Below are 22,083 nucleotides of genomic sequence, written 5' to 3'. Positions count from 1 at the left end.
TTTTGAACCACAGGCTTTATATTACCTTAAAAAAAAAAACCTCTCAGCCGCAAGTTGGATGCTTCTGGCAGCAAGACAAATCTAGCACCACCCAGGGAGGGAGTGTGTTTTCTTCTCTGCTCACTCCTGTCCGGGTAAAGGAATGCTGGACGTCCAGAGACAACAGGGAGGCTGCCCAGAGCATCACCAAGCCGCCCCCCAGTCCCACACCTTGGGCCTTCTCCTTTTGGAATACACAGGTCAGTACACGGCGGTGCTTTCGCTAACTGTGCTCAAGGGGGGCATCCTTGCTCATTGTGAGCAAGCCAGGACTGTCAAGTTCAATGAATTGAGGGTGCATGATAGGTCTTCCAAAACCTTTAGAAAGAGCAACTTGGCCTGTCTCAGGCCATAAGGTCCTCATCCGACCCAATAAATTTGCCAGAAAGTTCCTTTTGTGTCTTATTATTATTTACATCTTTGTATATCACTTTGCAGCATGCTTTCCTACTAAAAAACGTTAAAACAACAACTGTGTGTTTCTTGGCTTTTTTACAAATCTGTGGCTCAGTGTTCGTCTGTTATTCTTCCATATTCAGAAATTAGCAGATTCTATAGAAATCTTTATTGCTGAAAAATGAAATACATGAAGTTAATTTATAATGTTAATGTTTTAAAAGAATACAAATAAATAAAATGTGAGACCTAGCATTAAGAAAGCAAACTGAAAAACTATTTAGATACAAATTTTCCCAGGATATGGCAGTAGTCTCTAAATATAAAGCTCAATTTTATAAATTTGGGTTCTTAAAGAATTCTTTATATCCCAAATTCTGTTTCCACTTAGATGTCAGAAACCGAGCCGGAAAAGATAAAAGTAAGAACAGCTGAGCATTTTGAAAATGATAAAAATAACATTTCTTGGTTAAAGGAAGGTAAGTCCTACTGCCGTCGATTTTCCATTGGTGTAAAAGTTGTGCTTTTGTTTATAAGCAAGAGATGGTGTGGGAGAAAGAGGAAAAAATACCCTGGCAGTTCAAACAGTGTTAGTGCTCTGATTTTTCTCTCTTTTATTTTTTTCTTAACGTGTACATGGCCTAAGTTGTAGTTGAGGATCTTCTATATTGAAAAGTGTCTTGTAGTCCCTGGGTTGCAGGAAAACTAATTATTTTGTTGCTGAGATTTTTTATTTTATTAAGACTTGATACGGATTTGTTTTAACTCACACATATATTATCTGTGAGGTTCTGGGTGATGCTGGAGATTTTCCTGCTTCGTAACCACAAAGGCTAAGTAATTAGAGGACAAGTATTTTTAAAATAATAATTATATAAAGGAACGCACGCTGTAGGAAAAAGGTCTACAAATAGAATCGTCATTCACTACAATTAGAGAAGCCACCTTCCCAGGGGAGAATGCTGTTGGTCACGGGCACAATGTGGCCAAGATGGTTGCTTGAAATACACACAGAAATCGATATGTTCTCCTATCATTTGTAAGAATTTGTGCCCTTTTAAAAATACGTATAAACTCACGGTTATTTACTAGAAGGCTTGCTTTTATAATCTTGATTCTATGAGCACCCTTACTGTCTCTGAAATGAAAATGATTTGATATTTTATCTGAATAAATATGCCAGTCTTTTTCACCATCTCACGAATCTAATAAATTGCAAAAGGGCAGCTCTTAAAGTAGTTGCCATTCTTGCAAATTGTTCTATAAGGTCGGAGGAAACCCTAATAACTACGTCAGGTAAGTTATACGCTACCAAAACAAGAACAAGGACACCGACAATGAAGACAATGTCTATTGATGTTTATGGATGATCATGTTGAGTCATCCTAACAACCCTATGAAGCAGTTATTATCCCTTAGTTTACAAATGAGAAAACAGAGCCTTAAAGGGTATCAGTAACTTCCCTAAAGAGCTGGAATTCATCCCCGGGTTGTGTGATTTCACGGCATGTGTACTAACTACCATGTTCCTAAGGAAGAAAACTTTATTTTTCAGGACATGGTTTATGCTCAAAAGACACGTTCCTACGGTGCTTTAGTCAATACTGACACTTTATACAAATACTCATAGCCACTCCTATCCTTAATAATCCCACCCTAACCCATCACCATTTTTAAAGTATCTTTACTTTTTCAAAGTTCCAGGTCATTCCTTCTATTCAACTGCTGAGCAACCAAATTTACTATTGGAGGCTCTTTCCTTAGAGAGTCTCTATTTCAGGATAAAGAGTTGACACTGACATAAAGTATTCTCGGAACTGTTTCCTTCGAAAAGCCACAGGGCTAGAAAATTCTCTAATTTTGTTTTTATTATAAGACCTTTTAAATAGAATCCTTAAAAAAACAATGTGTAGAAGTAAAATATTGAACTTGGTTCTAAGATTCCCCTGTGTTTTTCTAGTGAATGCCAAATCCATGAAGACAGAGCTGGTTCTTCATTACTACCATATTTTTACTCAAATAACATGTGCTTTCTATGTTTGTTTGCCAAACTGGCCCTCCCTGCACAAGGTATTTTTGTAAGTGCGTAACTTTTTTTTTTTTTTACAGCAACACGTAAAAAAAAAAAAAAAAAAAAAATTGGCATGGAGGCACTCATGAAAATACTTCATGGGGGAGAGGGTGTGGTTGGCAAACGAACGTGTAAGAGGCAGGCGTTATTTGCATAAAATACAGTTTTCATGAAACCAAAACCAAACCTGTTGCTGTCGAGTTGATTCCAACTCATAGAGACCCTATTGGACAGAGTAGAACTGTCCCATAGGGTTTCTAAGGAGCTGCCCGTGGATTCGAACTGACCTTTTGGTTAGCAGCCAAGCTCTTAAGCACTGCGTCACCAGGGCTAGTGCAGTTTATGTTATTTATACTTTATTTGCTTCGTGGTATAGATGTGCTGAGAAGCCATGGTGGTGCAGTGGTTACTCAGCTGCTACCCAAAAGGTCGGTGGTTCAAACCCACCAGCCATTCTTTGGGAGAGATGTGGGTGGCAGTCTGCTGCTGTAAAGATTTACAGCCTTGGAAACCCCATGGGGGCAATTCTACTCTGTCCTATAGGGCTGCTAAGAGTTGAAATTGTCTTGACAGCAGTGTGTTTGGTTTTATAGATGTATCACATGGAAATTATGATGAAATTGATAGACCAGTCAAATGTTTCCAGAAGGTATTTTCTTTAAAAAAAAAAAAAAAACTGTCCGTTAAGTAAAAGTTAGTCACTGAATTTTTGTAATCCATAAAATCTAATTTCCCAGGTGACCTGTTTTGTCCATTTGAACACTTCATTTAAGCTACACTCAAATTATGTTTACTATATTTCATAAAAGCAAATTGGGTCAGATGTTAGATGACAACATCTTAATTGGGAATTATCAGGATGAGTTCGTTTTAGAACATAAATGTCTTTTTTTTTCTTTAATGTTAAGAAAAAGCATACATGTTGGCTTATTAAAAAAAAAAAAGGCAAGTGGGTACAGTGGGGAAAATATGGCATTGGAAATCAGGCAGGTGTGGATTTTGAGTCTCAGCTCAGCTATTTACTATCTGTGTGACGATGGCATGTTACCGAACCTCTCTGAGCCCCAGATTCCTTAGTTGGGGACTTTTATACCTGCCTCATGAGGTTGTGGGGATTAACTGTGGTAATACAATTTCTGTATTTCTTTCTCTTTAAAGCATGATTCAAAACAACATGGTTATTTTTTTAAGCCTGGCTCATATTTTAAGCACTCCGTAATAGTAACAACAGTGTATATTTTTACAGTATTGTATGTAAATTCCCTCATTTGGTCCCCACATCAACTTGGTATGCAGGTAATATTGCCCCTGTTTTCCAAGTTAGGAGACTGGAGCTCAGAGAGACATGGGACCTGGCTCAAACTTGCATTACTGTTTAGTGGTAAATTGGATCTTGAACCCAGGTCTTCTCCTTCCAAATTCTGTCCTTTTCATCAAAGCACCTTATCACCGTGAGTTCTCCAACAGTTTTCTATCAGTATGTTAAATTAATTAACTGCCCCCTCCTTTACAAAACAGAAGTAGACGCTCTAAAATTCAAAACGTTTCTCTCAGGGATGACAGAAACAGTTGTTTCACACATCACACCTTTCTTGCCTCCCTCTGGAACTCCAGCAAAATACTTACTCCCCATTGCTGATATGTGGGTAATCACAGTATTACCTTACTAGGGTCAGTGCGAGTACTTGCTGAGATAATCCACACCAAGCTCTGAGCACAGCACCAGGCCTCAGAGTGAGCAGGCCACTGATAGGAATTAACACCACCATCACCATCCTGAGTACAGACTGCTATTGTCTCTAACTTCTCATCTTCAAAAATGCATTTGATTTATCCAATTTAATTCAACGTGTATTAATCACGGCCTTGGTAGACACAGGGCATGAGTGACAGAGGACAATAAAAACAAACACACCCTTGTACTCAAGGAGCTTATTTAATTGTCTTCCTTTTGCCTGAAAGGTGAAGAGGCTCTTACTTACCCTCCACTTTCACCCAGATGGATCATGGGACTGATGGCCTCTTTGGTGCTGTTGAAGAGCCGGTCAAAGCCACACCCAGAACTCTTATCAATAATTAGGGTAAATAGTGTGTTTGAGAAACACCACTGGTGACTTGAAAATGCACTTATTTTAAAAGTAATTGAAGCTTGTTCTGCCCTCTGTCAAACCGTCAAGCACTCTTGTACCCATATGAGCCATGTTGCCTTTAAATTCTAGAACTCTCCAAGTTTAGATTCTTCAGATTCCTGGATCTCAACTTAAGCAATTCTAATTCGGGAGGGTGAAGGCCAGGAATAAGCACTTAACAACAAGAATAGTGATTCTGGGGTAAGAGGTCCAGAGATCAAGCTTGGAGAAACCCTGTTTCTAGATAATCAGAGAATCAAAATACGATTTTAAAATTAGCACCAGGAGTCCCTGGGTGGTATAAACAATTAAGCACATGGCTACTAATCAAAAGGTTGGTGGTTCGAACACACCTCAGAAGTAAGTCCTGGCAGTCTGCTTCCAAAAGTTCACAACCATGAAAACTCTGTGGAGTTCAGTTTTCATCCGCAACACATGGGGTTGCTATGAGTTGGAATTGACTCAACGGCAAGTGGCTTGGTTGTTCGTTTCAGCTGAGCTGTACTATGTAGCTGTGGACCAAGATGGCCAGTTTCTGTTGTTGAAATATGTATAGCACAACATACACCGATTCAACAATTTTTCCATGTACATACAATTCAGTGACATTGATTACGTTCTTCAAGTTGTGTAACTATTCTCACCCTCCTTGTCTGAGATTTTTCTCCTCCACTCACATAAACTCACTCCCCGCCAAGCTTCCTATCTAACCTTTCAAGTTGCTGTTGTCAATTTGATCCCATATAGAGAGTTGTGTTGTTAGGCAGTGTTTCATTCTGTTGTACATAGGGTTGCTATGAGTTGGAAACTACTCTATGACACCTAACAACAACAAGGAAGTTCTTTAAATGAGCACAATGCTTGAGACAGACATTGTTTAACAAGCTATACTTTCATTTGGTTTAAAGAAGATGCCAGGGGATGTTTTTGCTTTAAGGTTTAAGGGAATGCCAGTCTTGAAGGCAGGTGGCCAGGAGCTATTTGCACAGGTACAGAGGAGGAGGAGAAAATGCTGAGGGTTTGGAAGACGCCAGTTTTGGTACTAGGGAAATGGGCACATTGGCCAAAGTTATTTGTGTATGGAGGAGCACAAAATAAGGGGGAGGAGCCAGATGGTGTTCCCACTGTAAGTTAAACAGTTGGACTTGGGTTCTGTGTTGTCACTGCAGGTTAACGGCAGGGACTAATATGTTGAAACATGGGTTGGGGCTACAAATGTGTAACTGGCATGCAGAATGGGATGGTAGAGGAAATGTTAAAGGAAGAGAGTTGGTGATAGCTAAGACAGCAATACTTTCAGCAGCCCTGGGATGAGGAAAACTTGACCTGGATAACGGTCATAATGAGGAGAGGAAGAAAATAGGCCCAAATGTGAAACACTTTAAAAAAACACTTTACGTAGGAAAAATCGACATAACATAGAAGCTGGGGGGAAAAATTACAGGTGGAATAAGATGGTGTGTAATATCCCATTAAGCCAGGGAGCATTCTGGGTAAGCACTTCAGTGCTTGCACCGTACACCATTTGATATGGAAGAAGATCAAAATGCAGGGATGGAAGCCCTTCAACTGTTACCATTTGCAGTTTAAAAATTACAGCTTCGCCAGTGTTTGAACTCCACATAATTTTTTATAGTGCTACAACTTCTTATAGTGTCTCCTGATCTTTCAGGAGAAGATGGAAATATGTGAAAACTTCTGATTTCTAAATGCTAAGAAGTAATAATAATAAAAGTAGCATGCAGGACAAACAAGATCAGGTTGCGCGGGCCTATTTCAGCCCAAAGGCTACCAGTTTGTAATTTCTATCCTAAGAGCTTGTATCTCTAAACAAAACCTACTACAATTTCCCGAAAACTGGTTTTGTAGAAATGCTGCTGTATCAGCACAGAGATGGATGGATGAGTAGACAGACAGACAGACAGATGGAGAGATGCATATTTATATGTATAAGCAAAGTCTAGGCACCGACTGTCCTAAAAAATATGAAACTAAGAACACTGGAATCAAACTGTTGGTTCTTCAAAAGACTAGCTACTTGTAAGTCTTTTAGTAGGGCATTCTCTTCATGGGTGTAATAAATAGAAGGAAGAACAAAATCATCCCACGTCACAAGTGTACCTTTTATGCACCAAAGCAGTTGTTTTGTGATCTTCTAACCAGATGTTTGCTTGGCCTAATATTGGGTGGTGCCCCAGCAGTGTCCCATCACAATAAGAAAATTTGTACTTAGAGAAAAGGTTTTATTTTGTTCAAAGGCAATGAACAAGCTTCTCTCATCTTCTATAGCGTCAGAAAAAAAGAAGGTATGAATTCAATAATTATTTTTAGGTAAGTATAGCTCCTTTTCTGTAAGCATTCACATGATGACTATAATCCTTGGTGATATCAAAACCATACTTCATTTACATTTTAGAAGAAACTCCCCTAAATTTACACAGTGTTGATACAGCGGAGTTAGGTCGCCAATGATTTGGCACATTGACTACACTGGTTATTGTTTAATCAGAACTAGTGGATATTATAAACTAATACTAGAGATAGACGTGGCAGTCTGCTTCTGTAAAGATTATAGCCTTGGAAACCCTATGGGGCCGTTCAACCCTGTCCTATAGGGCCACTATAAGTCGGAATCGACTTAACAGCAATGGAATGGGAATAGACTAATAACACAAGACCTGGAAAACAGAAGTCCTAGAGTAATGTTCCAGAAATTCACTACTCAGTATAAGAATCCCACCTCATTCCCCACCACCATGTTTGCAGATGAGATGAGAGAATGAGAATCTTGTGCACATTTATTGACACTGACAAATGCACTGGACTTCTGTTTAAATTGAAGTGAACGTAGTTTACTTCATTTGCTCAAAAAGCAATTCCAGAGCATGAACACTGCAAGAGCTCCTTTCAGAAATATGCATTTTATTCATTTTAACAACCGCTTAATGGGGCTCCTCTTGACCCCAAGACAACAGGCTAGGCAAAGAAACAAAGATATCCGGAGTGAAAACACCACAGTTCTTGCTCTCAGGGAACTCATGTATGTAAGTGCTTTATTACAACGAGTAAATATTAATCCATGCTAATATTCTCACTCAGATAATTCTCACTTTTAGAAGGGTTAATTTTTGTGCCTAGCTTAAAAATTCAGCCACAATAATGTGGATTTTAAATTGTTAATTCCCACAAATGAGGTATCTTGAGATTCCTTTTAGTATGTACACCCAGGAAATAGAATCATTAGCTCCTATTTCTGTAGTCTTCATTAACTTGTGAAAGAATTACATAATAACCAATATAGGGGTGAGGACAAGGTAATAGCCACATTGAATGTTGTTTTGTTTTTAAGCATGTCCCATAGGAGAAATTGGATGTGAAAACATGTCCTTGTAAGTCATAAAAATAAATAAAACAAGCCCACGAGCGTGGTAATTTCACAAACATAAATTGTTTGAAGCTTTAAAACAAGTTGATGTGATGGAGATTGGTGTGGGACTATCTTTTAGAATCAATGGTCAAGGGAGTTATCTCTGAGGGACAGCTATTTGATCTGAGACTCAAATGACAAGGGAAAGCCAGCATGCAAAAATCTAGGGAAGAACATTCCAACGGGGAAAAGAGCCTATGCAAAGATAATGTGGCTCAGAATGACTGGACAGGAAGGAAGGAAGAAAAGAAGGCAGGCAGGCAGGAAGCAGGCAATGGAGGTTAAAAAGAAAAAAAAAAAAGGAATGGAGGGAGAAGTGAAGGGATGGAGGCTGGAAAAGAAAGGCATTTTAGCTGGAAATAATGCAAGGCCTTGATGGCTATAGTTGGGAGTTCAGATATTTTTTCCTATATGGAATTAGAAGCCACTGGAAGTTCTAGCCAGGGCGATATAATCAATCCATTATACTGTTTGAGGTAAAGAGACTAAGCAGTAACAAAATAGGAGGCAATTGCCATTGGCCAAGCAATCTATGATAACTGGGATAGGGATAAAGCTGTCAAGATGAAAAAGGCAGAATGGACTCGAGATCTATTTTGGAGGTAGATCCAACAGAACTGGCAGGTGTGTGGACATGGGACAAGAGAAAGAAGGGAGTTAAGTCTTGAGATACTGCGAAGACGATGATGCTAAATAGAGAAGAGAGATGAGCTGGCTGGAAACTGTAGAGCTAAAAGATTCATGTGGGGCAGATTACGTGTGAAATGCTTGTGATGCGTCCGCATGAATATTATAAACTGGGCAGTAGGATTTTGGGGAACAGTTGATCTACTTTGAAAAATGTTGACAGGGAAAGTCTCCTTGGGAAAGCAGATTATTTGCTTCAATCTGAAGGAAGAGAAATCACCTGTTAATATGGAAAGTGAGGGAAGTAAAATTCTAAGATAGAATGAATGGCATGTTTAAAGGCCCTGGGGCATAAAAGAACATGTCATGCTCTGAGAAATGAAAGAAAACAAGAGTGGCTGGAGCATCTTGACCCAAGCAAAGGATGGCATTGGATGAGAGTAAGGAGTTTGGCTGCGAAAAGACCACAGAGGTTTTCATAGACCCGGGTCAACATTTTAGATTCAAATAAACTCTTTATCTTGGGAATGGCTACTAAATACATGTTTTAAATTGTAGTAAAATATATCCCACTACATTTTATTCTCGAAAGAATGTAAGGTAAAGAACTATCAAAGGACAATACAATACTTTCAAAACTTAACAATTACAGAATAGTTTTTATTAGATTTGGGAAGCAATAGGTGTTGATTCTGGCTAAATTAATGACAAGGGGAATTTACTGAAAGCTGTGGGAATGGCTTACAGTCTAGAAGGATAATCCATGTTCAGGAGGGCAGGAACTAATGTAGCTCTGGCGATCCAGATAGGAAGTCTTAATGGACATTTAGGTCACCACATCAGGAATAAACTAGCTCCATCCATTTTTTACTTTCCTTTCATCCCCCTACCCAGGATTCCAAATCCTGAGGAAGAAAGCTCAATAGCTTTGGCCATGAATCAACTCCCTGCCATGAAGAGAGCCTTGCCTGACAATATCACACAATGGAGGAGAGAAACTTCTACAGAGGGAATTCAACATTCTAATAGCAGAATAAACAGAGAACAGATGTCAAGTGGCCCCAAAATAATGTCTATCTGAAAAGCTAGTAGCCATGACCTGAATTCCAATGTTTTTTCCCCACAAGGGATAATATTTTCTTAAGAACCTGACATATGCTTTCGATGAAGCACTAAACGTTTCAGGAAGGAGAGTACTTACTTTAAATGTATTGGCCTCTACTGAAGTTCAAATGTCAGAATCATTTGATTCTCTGATAACCTTATTTTATGTTTAGAAAGTTCAGTAAAAGATGAGATCTTCTGTGTTCTCATAGGTCAACAAATTAAATTCCAGTGGCATATTCTATAAGCTGATGGTTGAAATTTCTTTCCAACTAAGCCTATAAAGTACTACATCCATTTCTTATACAATGATAATGTTGATCCCAGTGGCATGGAAGGCCTAGAAGATGCCATGTCAGCCTTAAGATTATGCCCGGATGAATTAATCAATGCGAAGTCCCCATAAGTTGTTAAACAGCAGATTTAAAGACTCTCTTTCGATGATGATAGGCAGTATATCAAATCCAGAATGATCTTAGTTCACCATTATTAATTGCAATTTTATGAACTAGGAGTGTAAGCAATCTTTAGAGACTGGGAATCAATCCTTCCTGTCTCAACAGGAAGAAAAGAATTGTTGATAACTACAAACTTCAAGGGATTCACTCCTTTCAATAAGAAATTTTCAGTAGAATCCTTCATTTTCCTCTACATCAAGGTAGCTGTTGATGTGATACACTTAATCAACGTGAGTATAAAGAGCAGTCTTAGAGTGAGAGAAAAAAGTCTCTATGTTCTATGCCTCAGGAAGAAGAGCATTCCATTTCTTGTAAATTCTACAAAGAGATACTTTATTTTTATATGATTATGGCCCATTTCTTTCAGCTTAGGAGCAGCATTTAGAGGGAATATACTCTCTAATAAAATGCACCTACACTAGGTGTTCACCAGACCATTAGTAAAAAAAAAAAAAAAAAAAAAAAAAGGGGGTGTGAATAGAGCAAATGAAGACATCGCTCTACAGTCATAAATCTTTTTAACCATTTTAGCCATTATTTAGGCCTGGCGAGAAGTAAATGTGCAGCAACGATGAAAAGCAAGGGCAATGACAGTAGTTTCACCAGTGTGTAACTTCAGGAAAAAGTAGAGGACAACTCAGAGAGGTTGTAGTATTAAATAAGACATCAGGCATTTTTTTTCCCTCTTGAGCTGAATCCCCACAGCTGCCAGAATCTAAAATGAAACAGCTACATTACAGGAGGTAAGGGAAGTGTTTCATAATTTGTAATCCCAAAAACCAGATATTAGGAGAGGAACATTTACATTTTAGCTCCTCTTTCATTTACCAAATCTACGCGTCATCAGAAAGGACAAACCACTAGAAAAGGGCATCGTGTTTCATAAAGTAGATGGATTGACACAACAGCTGCAACGACGGATTCAGATATACCAACAATCACGAAGGTGGCACGAAAACCAAAAACCAAGCCCACTGCCATTGAGTCCACTCCGACTCAGAGTGACCCTGCAGGACAGAGTAGAACTGCCCCACGGGGCTTCCAAGGAGCGCCTGGTAGATTGAACTGCTGAGCTTTTCGTTGGCAGCCACTGCTAACTGGGCCACTGTTATGTGTAAGGTTGCCATGCATCGGAACTGGCTTGATGGCAACTAACAGCAACAACAACAAATTTCTTTGTTATATTCAGAGAATTCAGCATTATAGATCGGAAAGCAAATTTCTTCTGGCGTTAACAAACGGTATGTGTTCATACTATAGCACCTTGAATTTACATACTTTTCTGCACAATGCGTCAAAAGTCTATGTTCAGACCACAAGTTAATAAAAACATAACAGACTCCATTCTTCACATGTGTGTCTTAGAATTTCTTAAACCACTCTGTATAAATTCAGATTTAGAAGACAAACCATTCATGTGAAAAAACAAGCATTTGTTTTATAAGATAACAAAAAATCAAATAGAAATGAAATCAACAAATATTTTGACTTCCTGTAAGGCAGACTTAGGCAAAGAATATATTATGATTCCCATACTCAAGAAACAACTAGCATCCTCATTTTGAAGCTGGAACACTACAACATAAAAGGATAAACATACTTAATAGACAGTAATGGGATTCACTTTTCCACAGGAAATTCTGCAGTAAATCTTCTATTTAGTAGATTTAGAAGGAATAGGAGGGACAGGGTACTAAGAGTTTTTTTCTTTAAATGACAGCATAGCTTGGAGGCCTGGTTCATTTATAGGGCGTGGATACACTGGAGTGTCCAAATTCAGTATATTGTTAAACATCTAAGTTCTGTAAGACTAACACACATTAATTAAGACCCGTTTCTCACTGGCTTCTGAGTCCTAAGTCAAGCAACCAAGAAGGATTTCTAGAACATAACTGATTCTCTAACACAAGAACGTACTTCTTGCTTCAGCTTTACTTAAGGAATTCAGCCTTGTCTTGGACTCCCCTAGATACAACTAGGAGAAATGACTTGTTCTCATAATTAATTAATAATGCTAATTAATAATGCTAATTAATAATGCTAATTTAAGAGTCAAATTTTCAGGAACTTTGAACAGAAAAAAGTTAAATGGGTAATATAGATATAACTATGTTGTTGGAGCAAAATGTTTTATTCCGTCCTTTTCTCTGGCCTTCTAACAATACAGTTACTAAACACCTACTGGTCTCAAGGCAACATGGTAGGGGGCTTGAGAGAATCAAACATACACAACACTCATGTGCCTATAATCAGTGCAGGTGTGATGCTGGGAGAGAGGGAGGGTAGTTAAGAAAAGATCACCCATGAGTCATAGACTTAAGAAGAAGAAGAAATGTTAAGTAATAGAGTGCCAATTATGTAAGGGCAAGGATGTATCTAGCTTATACGGCTCTGTGTTTGAGCACCCAGCTAGCCCCTGGAGCATAGAAGATGCTCAAAAATTATATGAATAAATGAATAAACTTCAAAGAAGATATGGGATTTAGAGGTAGGAAAGAGCACATCTGTAATTCAGAAAAAGTGGAATTTAGCTGGGTTATAGATTGTGAGTCAAGTTGCTATAGGCTGGAGCATTACAAGCTAATGGAATAGGATGGCCTACAGTGTGGAGGCAGAAAACCTGGGGTGTATCCTGTTCAAAGAACAGTGCTTATGTTTGGCTGGATAAAGGGTATGTGTGGAAGACTTGGGGAATAAACCTTGACTCTATGGGTCACTCTGAGTCAGAACTGACTTGATGGCACATAACAAAAACAACAATAAGGTATTGCGAAGGACTTTTAATACCAGGCTGAAGACTGCAAGCTGAATGTTATAGGTAAAGGGAAATCATCAAATATATCTGGGATTGAAGTCAGGGAGGCAGGCAGCACCTCAAGATATCAGAAGCACAATTCTTTGGGAAACAATCGTGACTGGAAGATCTTTATGAAGATGGATTGGAAGGGTGGAAACTGGAAATAGAGTGACTGGTTAGACGTCTATTTCATCCATGGATAAATAAGAATGGTTTCTGAGCTAGTATCATGGCTTCCAGGGCAATGGGAACCAGTGGGCTGGTACCCAAGAGATGGCTGAACTCAAGGCCTTGGCCATAGGCTGAATATTAAGGGGTAAGAGAGAGGAGCTCTCTATAGGATGTCTTTGGATTGAAACTGGAATTTAATACAGCTATGTGGCTTTATGTAAGAAATCTACGTTCAATGTAGAAAAATCAGAAAATTCAAATAAAAAAAATACTCCAAATCCCAACACCCAAAGATAGCCACTGTATTATCTTAAATGCTTTATATTCAAGTACCAATGTATGTGGTACACGCACATAATATACACACACCAGCATTAATAAAAATTTTAATATTATCATGCAATATATTTAATAATGTGTTTTCCTTATCATAAAAGAATGTGAATTCCTTTCCAGGTCAATAAAGATTTACAGCCTCATTTCAATGACTACACACATAGTATTCTACCATCAAAGTAACAAAATATATACACTCAACTCTCTATGTTTAGATATCCAGGTTGTTTAAAACGTTCTGCCTTTGAATCTCAAAGGAATACATTACAACGTATATTGGCATTTCCTTATAAACTGACTAACCAAAGAAACCAGGTGGAGTCGCACACCTTATCTTTCATGTGACAGTTTATGGCAGTTGCATATCTGAACCTCAGTTCAGCTTCATTAAAGCCATGTGCACACGCTCCTGTCATGCAGGTTCCACAGCTGAGGAAAATAAAAGTTAGAGAATGTCTATAACTTGGTTCAAAGTCACACATGTAATAGATGGCAAGCCCAGGTCTCAAGCCTAGGTCTTCTAATCCCAAATCCAATGCTTTTTTTTTATCATGGACCCCGCTTTGAAATATACTTGAAGGTAGAAAACCAATAACCCCTTGTTTGCATTCATCTTGGCAACTAAAGCTACAGGAGACTGGAAAAGTTTGGAAAATCAATGTCAATGATACCCCATGAAATCTATTATTCTTTTAGGTGAGTTTTCTGAACACATATCTTCAGCACAGTCATAAGTGATTTGAATAGGAAAGAGGACTTAGTTATGACACTAGGCAAAGATTCAGAAGCTGGCTTATCTATAGATTGTTGTGATTAAATAGTTCAAAATGAATTACAACTTTGTAATATTGCTGCATTCATATTTAAGAGATAAAAGTTGGAGCTTGGCTCCCATAATATCCAGTCATTTAAGACACAACCGAGTTATAAGGATTAATCATTTTGATATCTTCCCACTGAAATTGGCTAACTAAACAAAAACATGACTGATGAGGGAGGAAAATGGAAATCTTATTTTGTTTGCTGATCTTTGTAAAACAAGCTCTTGAAAATAAAACATATCATATCAAAGTGTGGGGGAAAAAATAACTCCAGTGGCAGAATCAACTATTATCAGATTAAGGAACAGCAATATATTTTTGCATGGCTAATAAACAGATCAAAAACCTGCAAAGCTAAGGATATTTGGATGCCAAATCTAACTTTAATTTGCAAATACCCCTATCTGGTCATACCATCTCTCCAGCAAGAAAATTATATTACACACAGTCTTGCTTTCCCATACTCTGCAAGTAGCATCCCCACCATCAACCTTGGACATGGCCCTGATTTTCCTTGTTATATTTAGACTTTTAAAAAATTCGTTGCCTTAATCTTTAAATACTGGGATTTAGCAAAGAATAAAAGACACCACTCTGGTAACACTTTAAACCAGAAATAAATATGACATTAGCCATAATGCATACTCTATCCATATTGTTTTTCAACTGTGATTTAAATTGTTATACGTTGGTGGTCAGAAGCCTATAAGTTTATAATAATAATACTTTTTCATTAAAATTATAAACTTTTTTTTTTTTTAGGTAATCTAGATGATAGTTTACAAATTACCTGAATCTTAACACCTAACCATAATAGGAAAAATAGCAAAAACAAATGGCTTGAGGGAAGAAGTATTTTAATTCGCTCTACATTTTACGTAAAAGAGGAAACTAAGCAAGGATTTTCTCATCCCCCAAAAGTTCTGATTACTCAGATACTCCTACTGCTCCACAGGGTATCCGGATATATGCAACAATAAGCATCTGTGTTTCGGACCAGCCAACTGAAAAAGGAGAAGCAAGAGAAACTCAATGAACAATTTGGGGGTTAAGCAGAAGTGTAGTCTAAAGACAGCTCTCTAGAGGCTCAAACATCCAAACTCTTAATTTCCACCAAGACAGCCAGTCTTTTTGTGGTCTGGGGCAAGCATTTTAGAACCTCTAGCTCAACTTTCCCTAGACCATTTAAATAAACACGCAGACCCTTTGGTTTTTTCGCCTTATTTGTGTATGGACTCATTTTACAATAGCTAGTTATCTACAGGGAACTGAGCAAAATAATTTGTACAATTTTAAAAACTGTACGATTTTAAATTTGACTAGCAGAGTATTTTGCTGAAATATAAATTAGTTTTGTCTTCTTTTTAAAAGAAAGCAGGGCTCAAAAGGAAATAGGCATGTAGCATTTCAGAAGAACCTTTTTATTCCCAAATGCATCAATCAACAAATGCTGGTTAAGCTGTTATATACACTGGGTAATAGCATTGTGCATTATCCTAGCCATACACTAGACCAGAGAAGCCGAGTCAGATCACACAAGACTTACTTATTAGCCACGAGTAAGAACTTTAAGGGAAACGGGAAAACATTAAAGGGCACAAAGCACAAAAAGGCCATTATTAGGCTCGCCTTTTAAAAAGACCACTGTGGCTGTTGTGCACATCGGAGTGGGGAGCAGAGGGGGAGAAGGCAGGTAGGAGGGCTTGCAGCAGCTGAGGTAGAAGTTCAGAAAGTGATAATATGAATGAGGAAGACAGAAATTTGATAATTCATTGAAAATCACAACTATCAGGACTTCCGGGTAAACTGGTTATGGTGGTGAGGGAGGAGATGTCAAGGACAGCGCCCACGTCACTGGGTAAACGATCATGCTTTTTACTCAGTCAGAAGCACAGGACGAGATGTAGAGCAGACTCCACCTGACATGACTTAAATAACTAAATGAATATTTAAAATGGCCATATTTGGAAGAGTATGTTAACCGATGGTGAGGTTTTAAGATGATGGGTTCTAGAAGTTGGGGCTGAGTGTTTCTTGGACTTTGGTTAACTAAATTTGTTGTTGTTAGCTGCCACCAAGTCGATCTCTGGTTCATGGTGGCCCCACACACAATGGAAAGAAACACTGCCCAGTCTTGTGCTATTCCCGTGATCAGCTACGAATCAGACTCTTTTGATCCATAGAGTTTTCTTTGGCTGATTTTTAGAAGCAGATCACCAGGTCTTTCTTCCTAGTCTGTCTTAGCCTGGAAGCTCCATTAAAACCTGTTCAGAACCATAGCAACATGCAAGCCTCCACTGACAGATGGGTGATGGTGACATAAGCTGTATTGGCAGGGAATGAAGCCCAGGTCTCCCACACTGAAAGCAAGAATTCTACCGCTCAACTTAGGGCCATCATAACTTCTAGCAGGCTCTGGAAGCAGTAGTTAATAGTAAGAAAGTGTCATGTTTAGAGTTTGTTTCAGTATGTTACTCAGGGACACAATAAGCTGACAACCTGGAGAGGGAAAAGGAGCATAGTATTTGAGTTAAATGTCATAGCATCTCATGTTTTCCAAGTAGAACTTACTTGTACACTTGTGAGAAAAGGAAATCCGTGCTTAGCACATGATGTAAAAGTCTCACTCATTTTGTTGTTTGTTGTTGTTAGGTACCATCAAGTTGGTTCCAACTCATAGCGACCCTATGCAGCACAGAACGAAACACTGTCCGGTCCTGCGCCATCCTTACAATCGTTGTTATGCTTGATCTCATCGTTGTAGCCACTGTGTCAATCCACCTCCTTGAGGGACTTTCTCTTTTTCGCTGACCCTGTACTCTGCCAAGCATGATGTCCTTCTCCAGGGACTGATCCCTCCTGACAACATGTCCAAAGTATGTAAGACGCAGTCTCGCCATCCTTGCTTCTAAGGAGCATTCTGGCTGTAATTCTTCTAAGACAGATTTGTTCGTTCTTTTGGCAGTCCATGGTATATTCAATATTCTTCGCCAACACCACAACTCAAAGGCATCAACTCTTCTTCGGCCTTCCTTATTCACTGTCCATCTTTCACATGCATATGATATGATTGAAAATACCATGGCTTGGGTCAGGCACACCTTAGTCTTCAAGGTGACATCTTTGCTCTTGAACACTTTGAAGAGGTCCTTTGCAGCAGATTTACCCAATGGAATGCGTCTTTTGATTTCTTGACTGCTGCTTCCATGGCTGTTGATTGTGGATACAAGTAAAATGAAATCCTTGACAACTTCAATCTTTTCTCCATTTATCATGATGTTGCTCACTGGTCTAGTTGTGAGGATGTTGTTTTCTTAATGTTGAGGTGTAATCCATACTGAAGACTGTGGTCTTTGATCTTCATTAGTAAGTGCTTCAAGTCCTCTTCACTTTCAGCAAGCAAGGCTGTGTCATATGCATAACGCAGGTTGTTAATAAGTCTGCCTCCAATCCTGATGCTCTGTTCTTTTCATATAGTCCAGTTTCTTGGATTATTTGCTCAGCATACAGATTAAATAGGTATGGTGAAAGAATACAACCTTGACGCACAACTTTCCTGACTTTAAACCAATCAGTATCCCCTTGTTCTGTCCGAACAACTGCCTCTTGATCTATGTAAAAGTTCCTCATGAGCACAATTAAGTGTTCTGGAATTCCCATTCTTCTCAATGTTATCCATAGTTTGTTATGATCCACACAGTCGAATGCCTTTGCATAGTCAATAAAACACAGGTAAACATCCTTCTGGTATTCTCTGATTTCAGCCAGGATCCATCTGACATTAGCAATGATATCCCTGGTTCCATGTCCTCTTCTGAATCCAGCCTGAATTTCTGGCAGTTCCCTGTCGATGTACTGCTGCAGCCGTTTTTGAATGAGCTTCAGCAAAATTTTGCTTGCGTGTGATATTAATGATATTGTTCTATAATTTCCACATTCGGTTGGATCACCTTTCTTGGGAATAGGCATAAATATGGATCTCTTCCAGTCAGTTGGCCAGGAAGCTGTCTTCCATATTTCTTGGCATAGACGAGTGAGCACCTCCAGAGCTGCATCTGTTTGTTGAAACATCTCAATTGATACTCCATCAATTCCTGAAGCCTTGTTTTTCGCCAATGCCTTCAAAGCAGCTTGGACTTCTTCCCTCACACCATTGGTTCCTGATCATATGCCACCTCTTTATTACAAAGTGAAGAAAATATCTTGATAAGGAAGGCTTTCACTCTTTCTCCTTCAGTAGAAATGTTACTTGCTATGTTTGAATGATTTACGACATGCAAAACAGTACTGGAATTCTGTTGATGCCTTCAACAAGTTGGTACACACATTAGACACAGTCTTAAATGGCATGCTAGGAGGCTGTGAGGTTTGCAAGTCAGGGTTGGTTCTATTTTTACACATAGTTTAGCTTTACTATTTCCGTGAAGACTAAAGAACAGAATGAGCAAGTACGGGAAATAAGGAGAAAATAAAATAGGGGCACAAGTTTCTATTAAACCATATTCAGTTTTCACAAAAATAAGGCCCTATATCAACACTAAAATGCAATGCCTTTGCCTAAGATATTCAACATGGATCAAATGATAGAGCAATTATGAATGTTTCTACTGACATTTTTATACTCCTAAGGATGGTACAGTCAAAGATGAGAGTTCTTTGGAGCCACACAGAACTGCATTTGAAATTTGAATCTATTACTTAATAGATGTTGACCTTGGTTAAATCAGCTAACATCGCTGAGCCTCAGTTTCCAAAGGCAAAAACCAAGAATAACAATGGCTACCGAGCAGGCACAGTTGATTACCTACACACATCCATTCTCCCCCCACCCCCTCCTTTTTCTCTCCTAAAGGAACCTCAGTTTGTTCAGGATCCCACCTGTCATGGATTGAATTATGTCTTCCCAAAAATGTGGGTATTAACTTGGTTAAGCCATGATGCCGGTATTCTGTGGTTGTCCTCCTTTTTGTGATTATAATTTTATGTTAAAGAGGATTAGAGTGGGACTGTAACACCCTTACCAGGTCACATCCCTGATCCAATATAAAGGGAATTTCCCTGGGGTGTGGCCTGCACCACCTTTTATCTCTCAAGAGATAAAAGGAAAGGGAAGTAAGCAGAGAGTTGGGGACCTCATCCACCAAGAAAGCAGCGCTGGGAGTAGAGGGCATCCTTTGGACCTGAGGTTTCTGCACTGAGATGCTCCCAGACCAAGGGAAGATGGATGACAAGGACATTCCTCCAGAGCTGACAGAGAAAGAAAGCCCTCTTCTGGAACTGACACCCTGAATTTGGACCACTAACCTCCTAGACTGTGAGAAAATAAATTCCTCTTTGTTAGAGCCAGCCATACTTGGTAGCACAGTGGTTAATAGCTTGGCTGCTAACAAAAAGGTGGGCAGGTTGAATTCATCAGCTGCTCCTTGGGAACTCTATGGGACAGTTCTACTCTGTCCTATAGCCTCGCTATGAGTTGGAATCAACTCGATGGCAATGAGTTTTTTTTTTTTAAGATCAGGATTATTTTGAACTGACATTTCTAAAGCACTGAGGAAAAAAAAAAACTAAAATGAGAAAACTTAAACTGTCACAATGTCTTTGTAAAACCAAGCTATGCCCTAATAAAAACTGATAAATAATAAAAATTCATTCAACTGTTGCCCAAAGTACCAACCTTGATCTTAAATCCTCAGTGATAGTTTGAGGTTTTTATGTTTGTATGCTTCCCTCCTTCATCAGACAATTCTTTCTCTGGCTCTAAAGTAATGAAACAGAAGGAGGTACAGTTAATTTTGGCAATTAGTAAATATAACTAGGACCATAAAAGGCTCTTTTTTCTTTCTTTTGGGTAAGGTTCAGATACTCATTCACCTTATTTTCTATCTGAAGATGATCTGGATGGATATTAATGCCATTAAGAAATCCTGTTACATCTAACGAAAGAGAGTGTTGTGCTGGAAAGAGAACATGGGAAGGAAAGAAGCAAGCCTACAAAATTTTTTTTTTTTAATTTGGGGGCAAAAGTCAAGCTAATACCATTCTATTTCACTGTAGCACTCAACTAAAGTATAGGTGTCTTGTTTTAACTAACCTCTAACTAAAATTTAAAATTTTCTTCAATCATGAATATAGACAACATCACAATAGTAGTATGGCAATACCTGTTGCTTCGTCACCAAGAGACCCCTGACATTTTCATGTCATATTACAATTGCTACCAATATAAAAAATCATGTTCATCCCAGCATTAGCTATTCAACTTCTAGGTCTTAGTATTTAATAGATTGATAAGAAAAAAAGAGGTACATATATTATTATATCTTATATTTTTTAAAAATCTCGACAACTGTGTAGTTGGTTTCCTTTGTCATTCTATATATTTACCTTATGCATTTTAAACATTGTTCTGAAAGGGTCAATAGGCTTCACCAGACTTCCATGGTGCGCGCGCGCACACACACACACACACAAGTTAAGGAGCTTTAAACGAAAGGAACACAAAAAAGCAAAACACTTCCAGAAATCTCACGGGAGGGGGGGGTGGCTGATGCTGAACCTCATTCAATATGTCACTTACATTTGTTTCAAACAACAAAAACCAAAGTCCTGCAATTGCACTACCAATAGACAGCCTTTAATTCTTTCAAAATAACAAAATATTTTAACATTTAGTAACAAATTTTACACATATTTCTCTCCTTAGATAATTATGAATCATGAATATCCTAAACTTCTTATGGAAAAAGTTGATTGTATAGGATTTCTATCTACCGGAGTGAGTCTATTTTCGAAAGGAAAACATTTGAACAAAAGTGCTTTTTTTTATAACAATTTCACTGTTTAACCATGAAAAGGAATTCTTCCTTTGTCTGTAGACTACATATAAGTGTGCACATATATGTGAGTGGTGAGTACATACACACACACTTATCATCAAAGATGTATGTTTAAACATTTGTGTATTATAAGGCAGAAAACATATAATACGTTGTCATACTGGAAATGAATTTGGTTTTTTGTCAAATTTGTAAGGGTTTTGAAAGAGCTGTTTCTCAAAGAGAAGGAAAATCGACCCCAATGGGAAATAGATACTAAGCGTTTCAACATAAAAAATGATCATGTGCTTATGAACTGAATTTCTCAATGTCCCATAAACCAGAACAGCCAGATGCATATGACTTGATTTCCAGTTCCATCTTTCCAGCTGTTTGCAGATTCAGCTTTTTATTGTTAACAGTGATGTCATGGTTAGTGAGCAGCGGTAGTTGAGTTTACTATGTGCCAGGCATAATGGTTGAAGCTGGAGCTCTGTAGGTGAGCAAGGCAGGCGTACCAATAACTCTCAGCTCTCGGAGGCTCCTGTCCAGTGAGGCAGATATTATGTATTATAAATAACCATTTAAACATAATTAATATCAATATTAGTGTCAATATTAGTATCCAATGCAATTAGTGTTGGAGCCCTGGTGGCACAGTGGTTAAGAGCTCAGCTGCTAACCAAAAGGTTGGCAGTTTGGATCCAGTAGCCACTCCTTGGAAATGCTACTGGGAAGTTCTACTGTGTCCTATAGGGTTTCAATGAGTCAGAATTGACTGGACAGCAATGGGTCAAAAGAGTTTTAGTATCAATATCTTAAAAGAAAATCACAGTGTGTGTTATCAAACTTTATCCTTAAAACTTTGTAAGTATTTCATAAAAGAAGCATG

General features: G+C 38.4%; 1 protein-coding gene across 2 annotated transcripts in view; it reads left to right on the top strand.

Annotated features, from left to right (window-relative positions):
• Window positions 1–826: 826 nt before the first annotated feature.
• The window catches only part of MDFIC2 (MyoD family inhibitor domain containing 2), a 125,431-nt gene continuing 104,174 nt past the window's right edge, over window positions 827–22,083 (top strand). For both annotated transcript variants that reach the window (XM_049862605.1, XM_049862603.1), the window contains exon 1: window positions 827–914. In XM_049862605.1, the coding sequence (XP_049718562.1) occupies window positions 827–914 (88 nt within the window). The remainder of the gene's footprint in view (window positions 915–22,083) is intronic.

Source organism: Elephas maximus, chromosome 20 (genome assembly GCF_024166365.1).
Source record: "Elephas maximus indicus isolate mEleMax1 chromosome 20, mEleMax1 primary haplotype, whole genome shotgun sequence".
Taxonomy (NCBI): Eukaryota; Metazoa; Chordata; class Mammalia; order Proboscidea; family Elephantidae; genus Elephas; species Elephas maximus.
The sequence above is the reverse complement of the archived record's forward strand: the minus strand, read 5'-3'. Positions and strand labels throughout refer to the sequence as shown.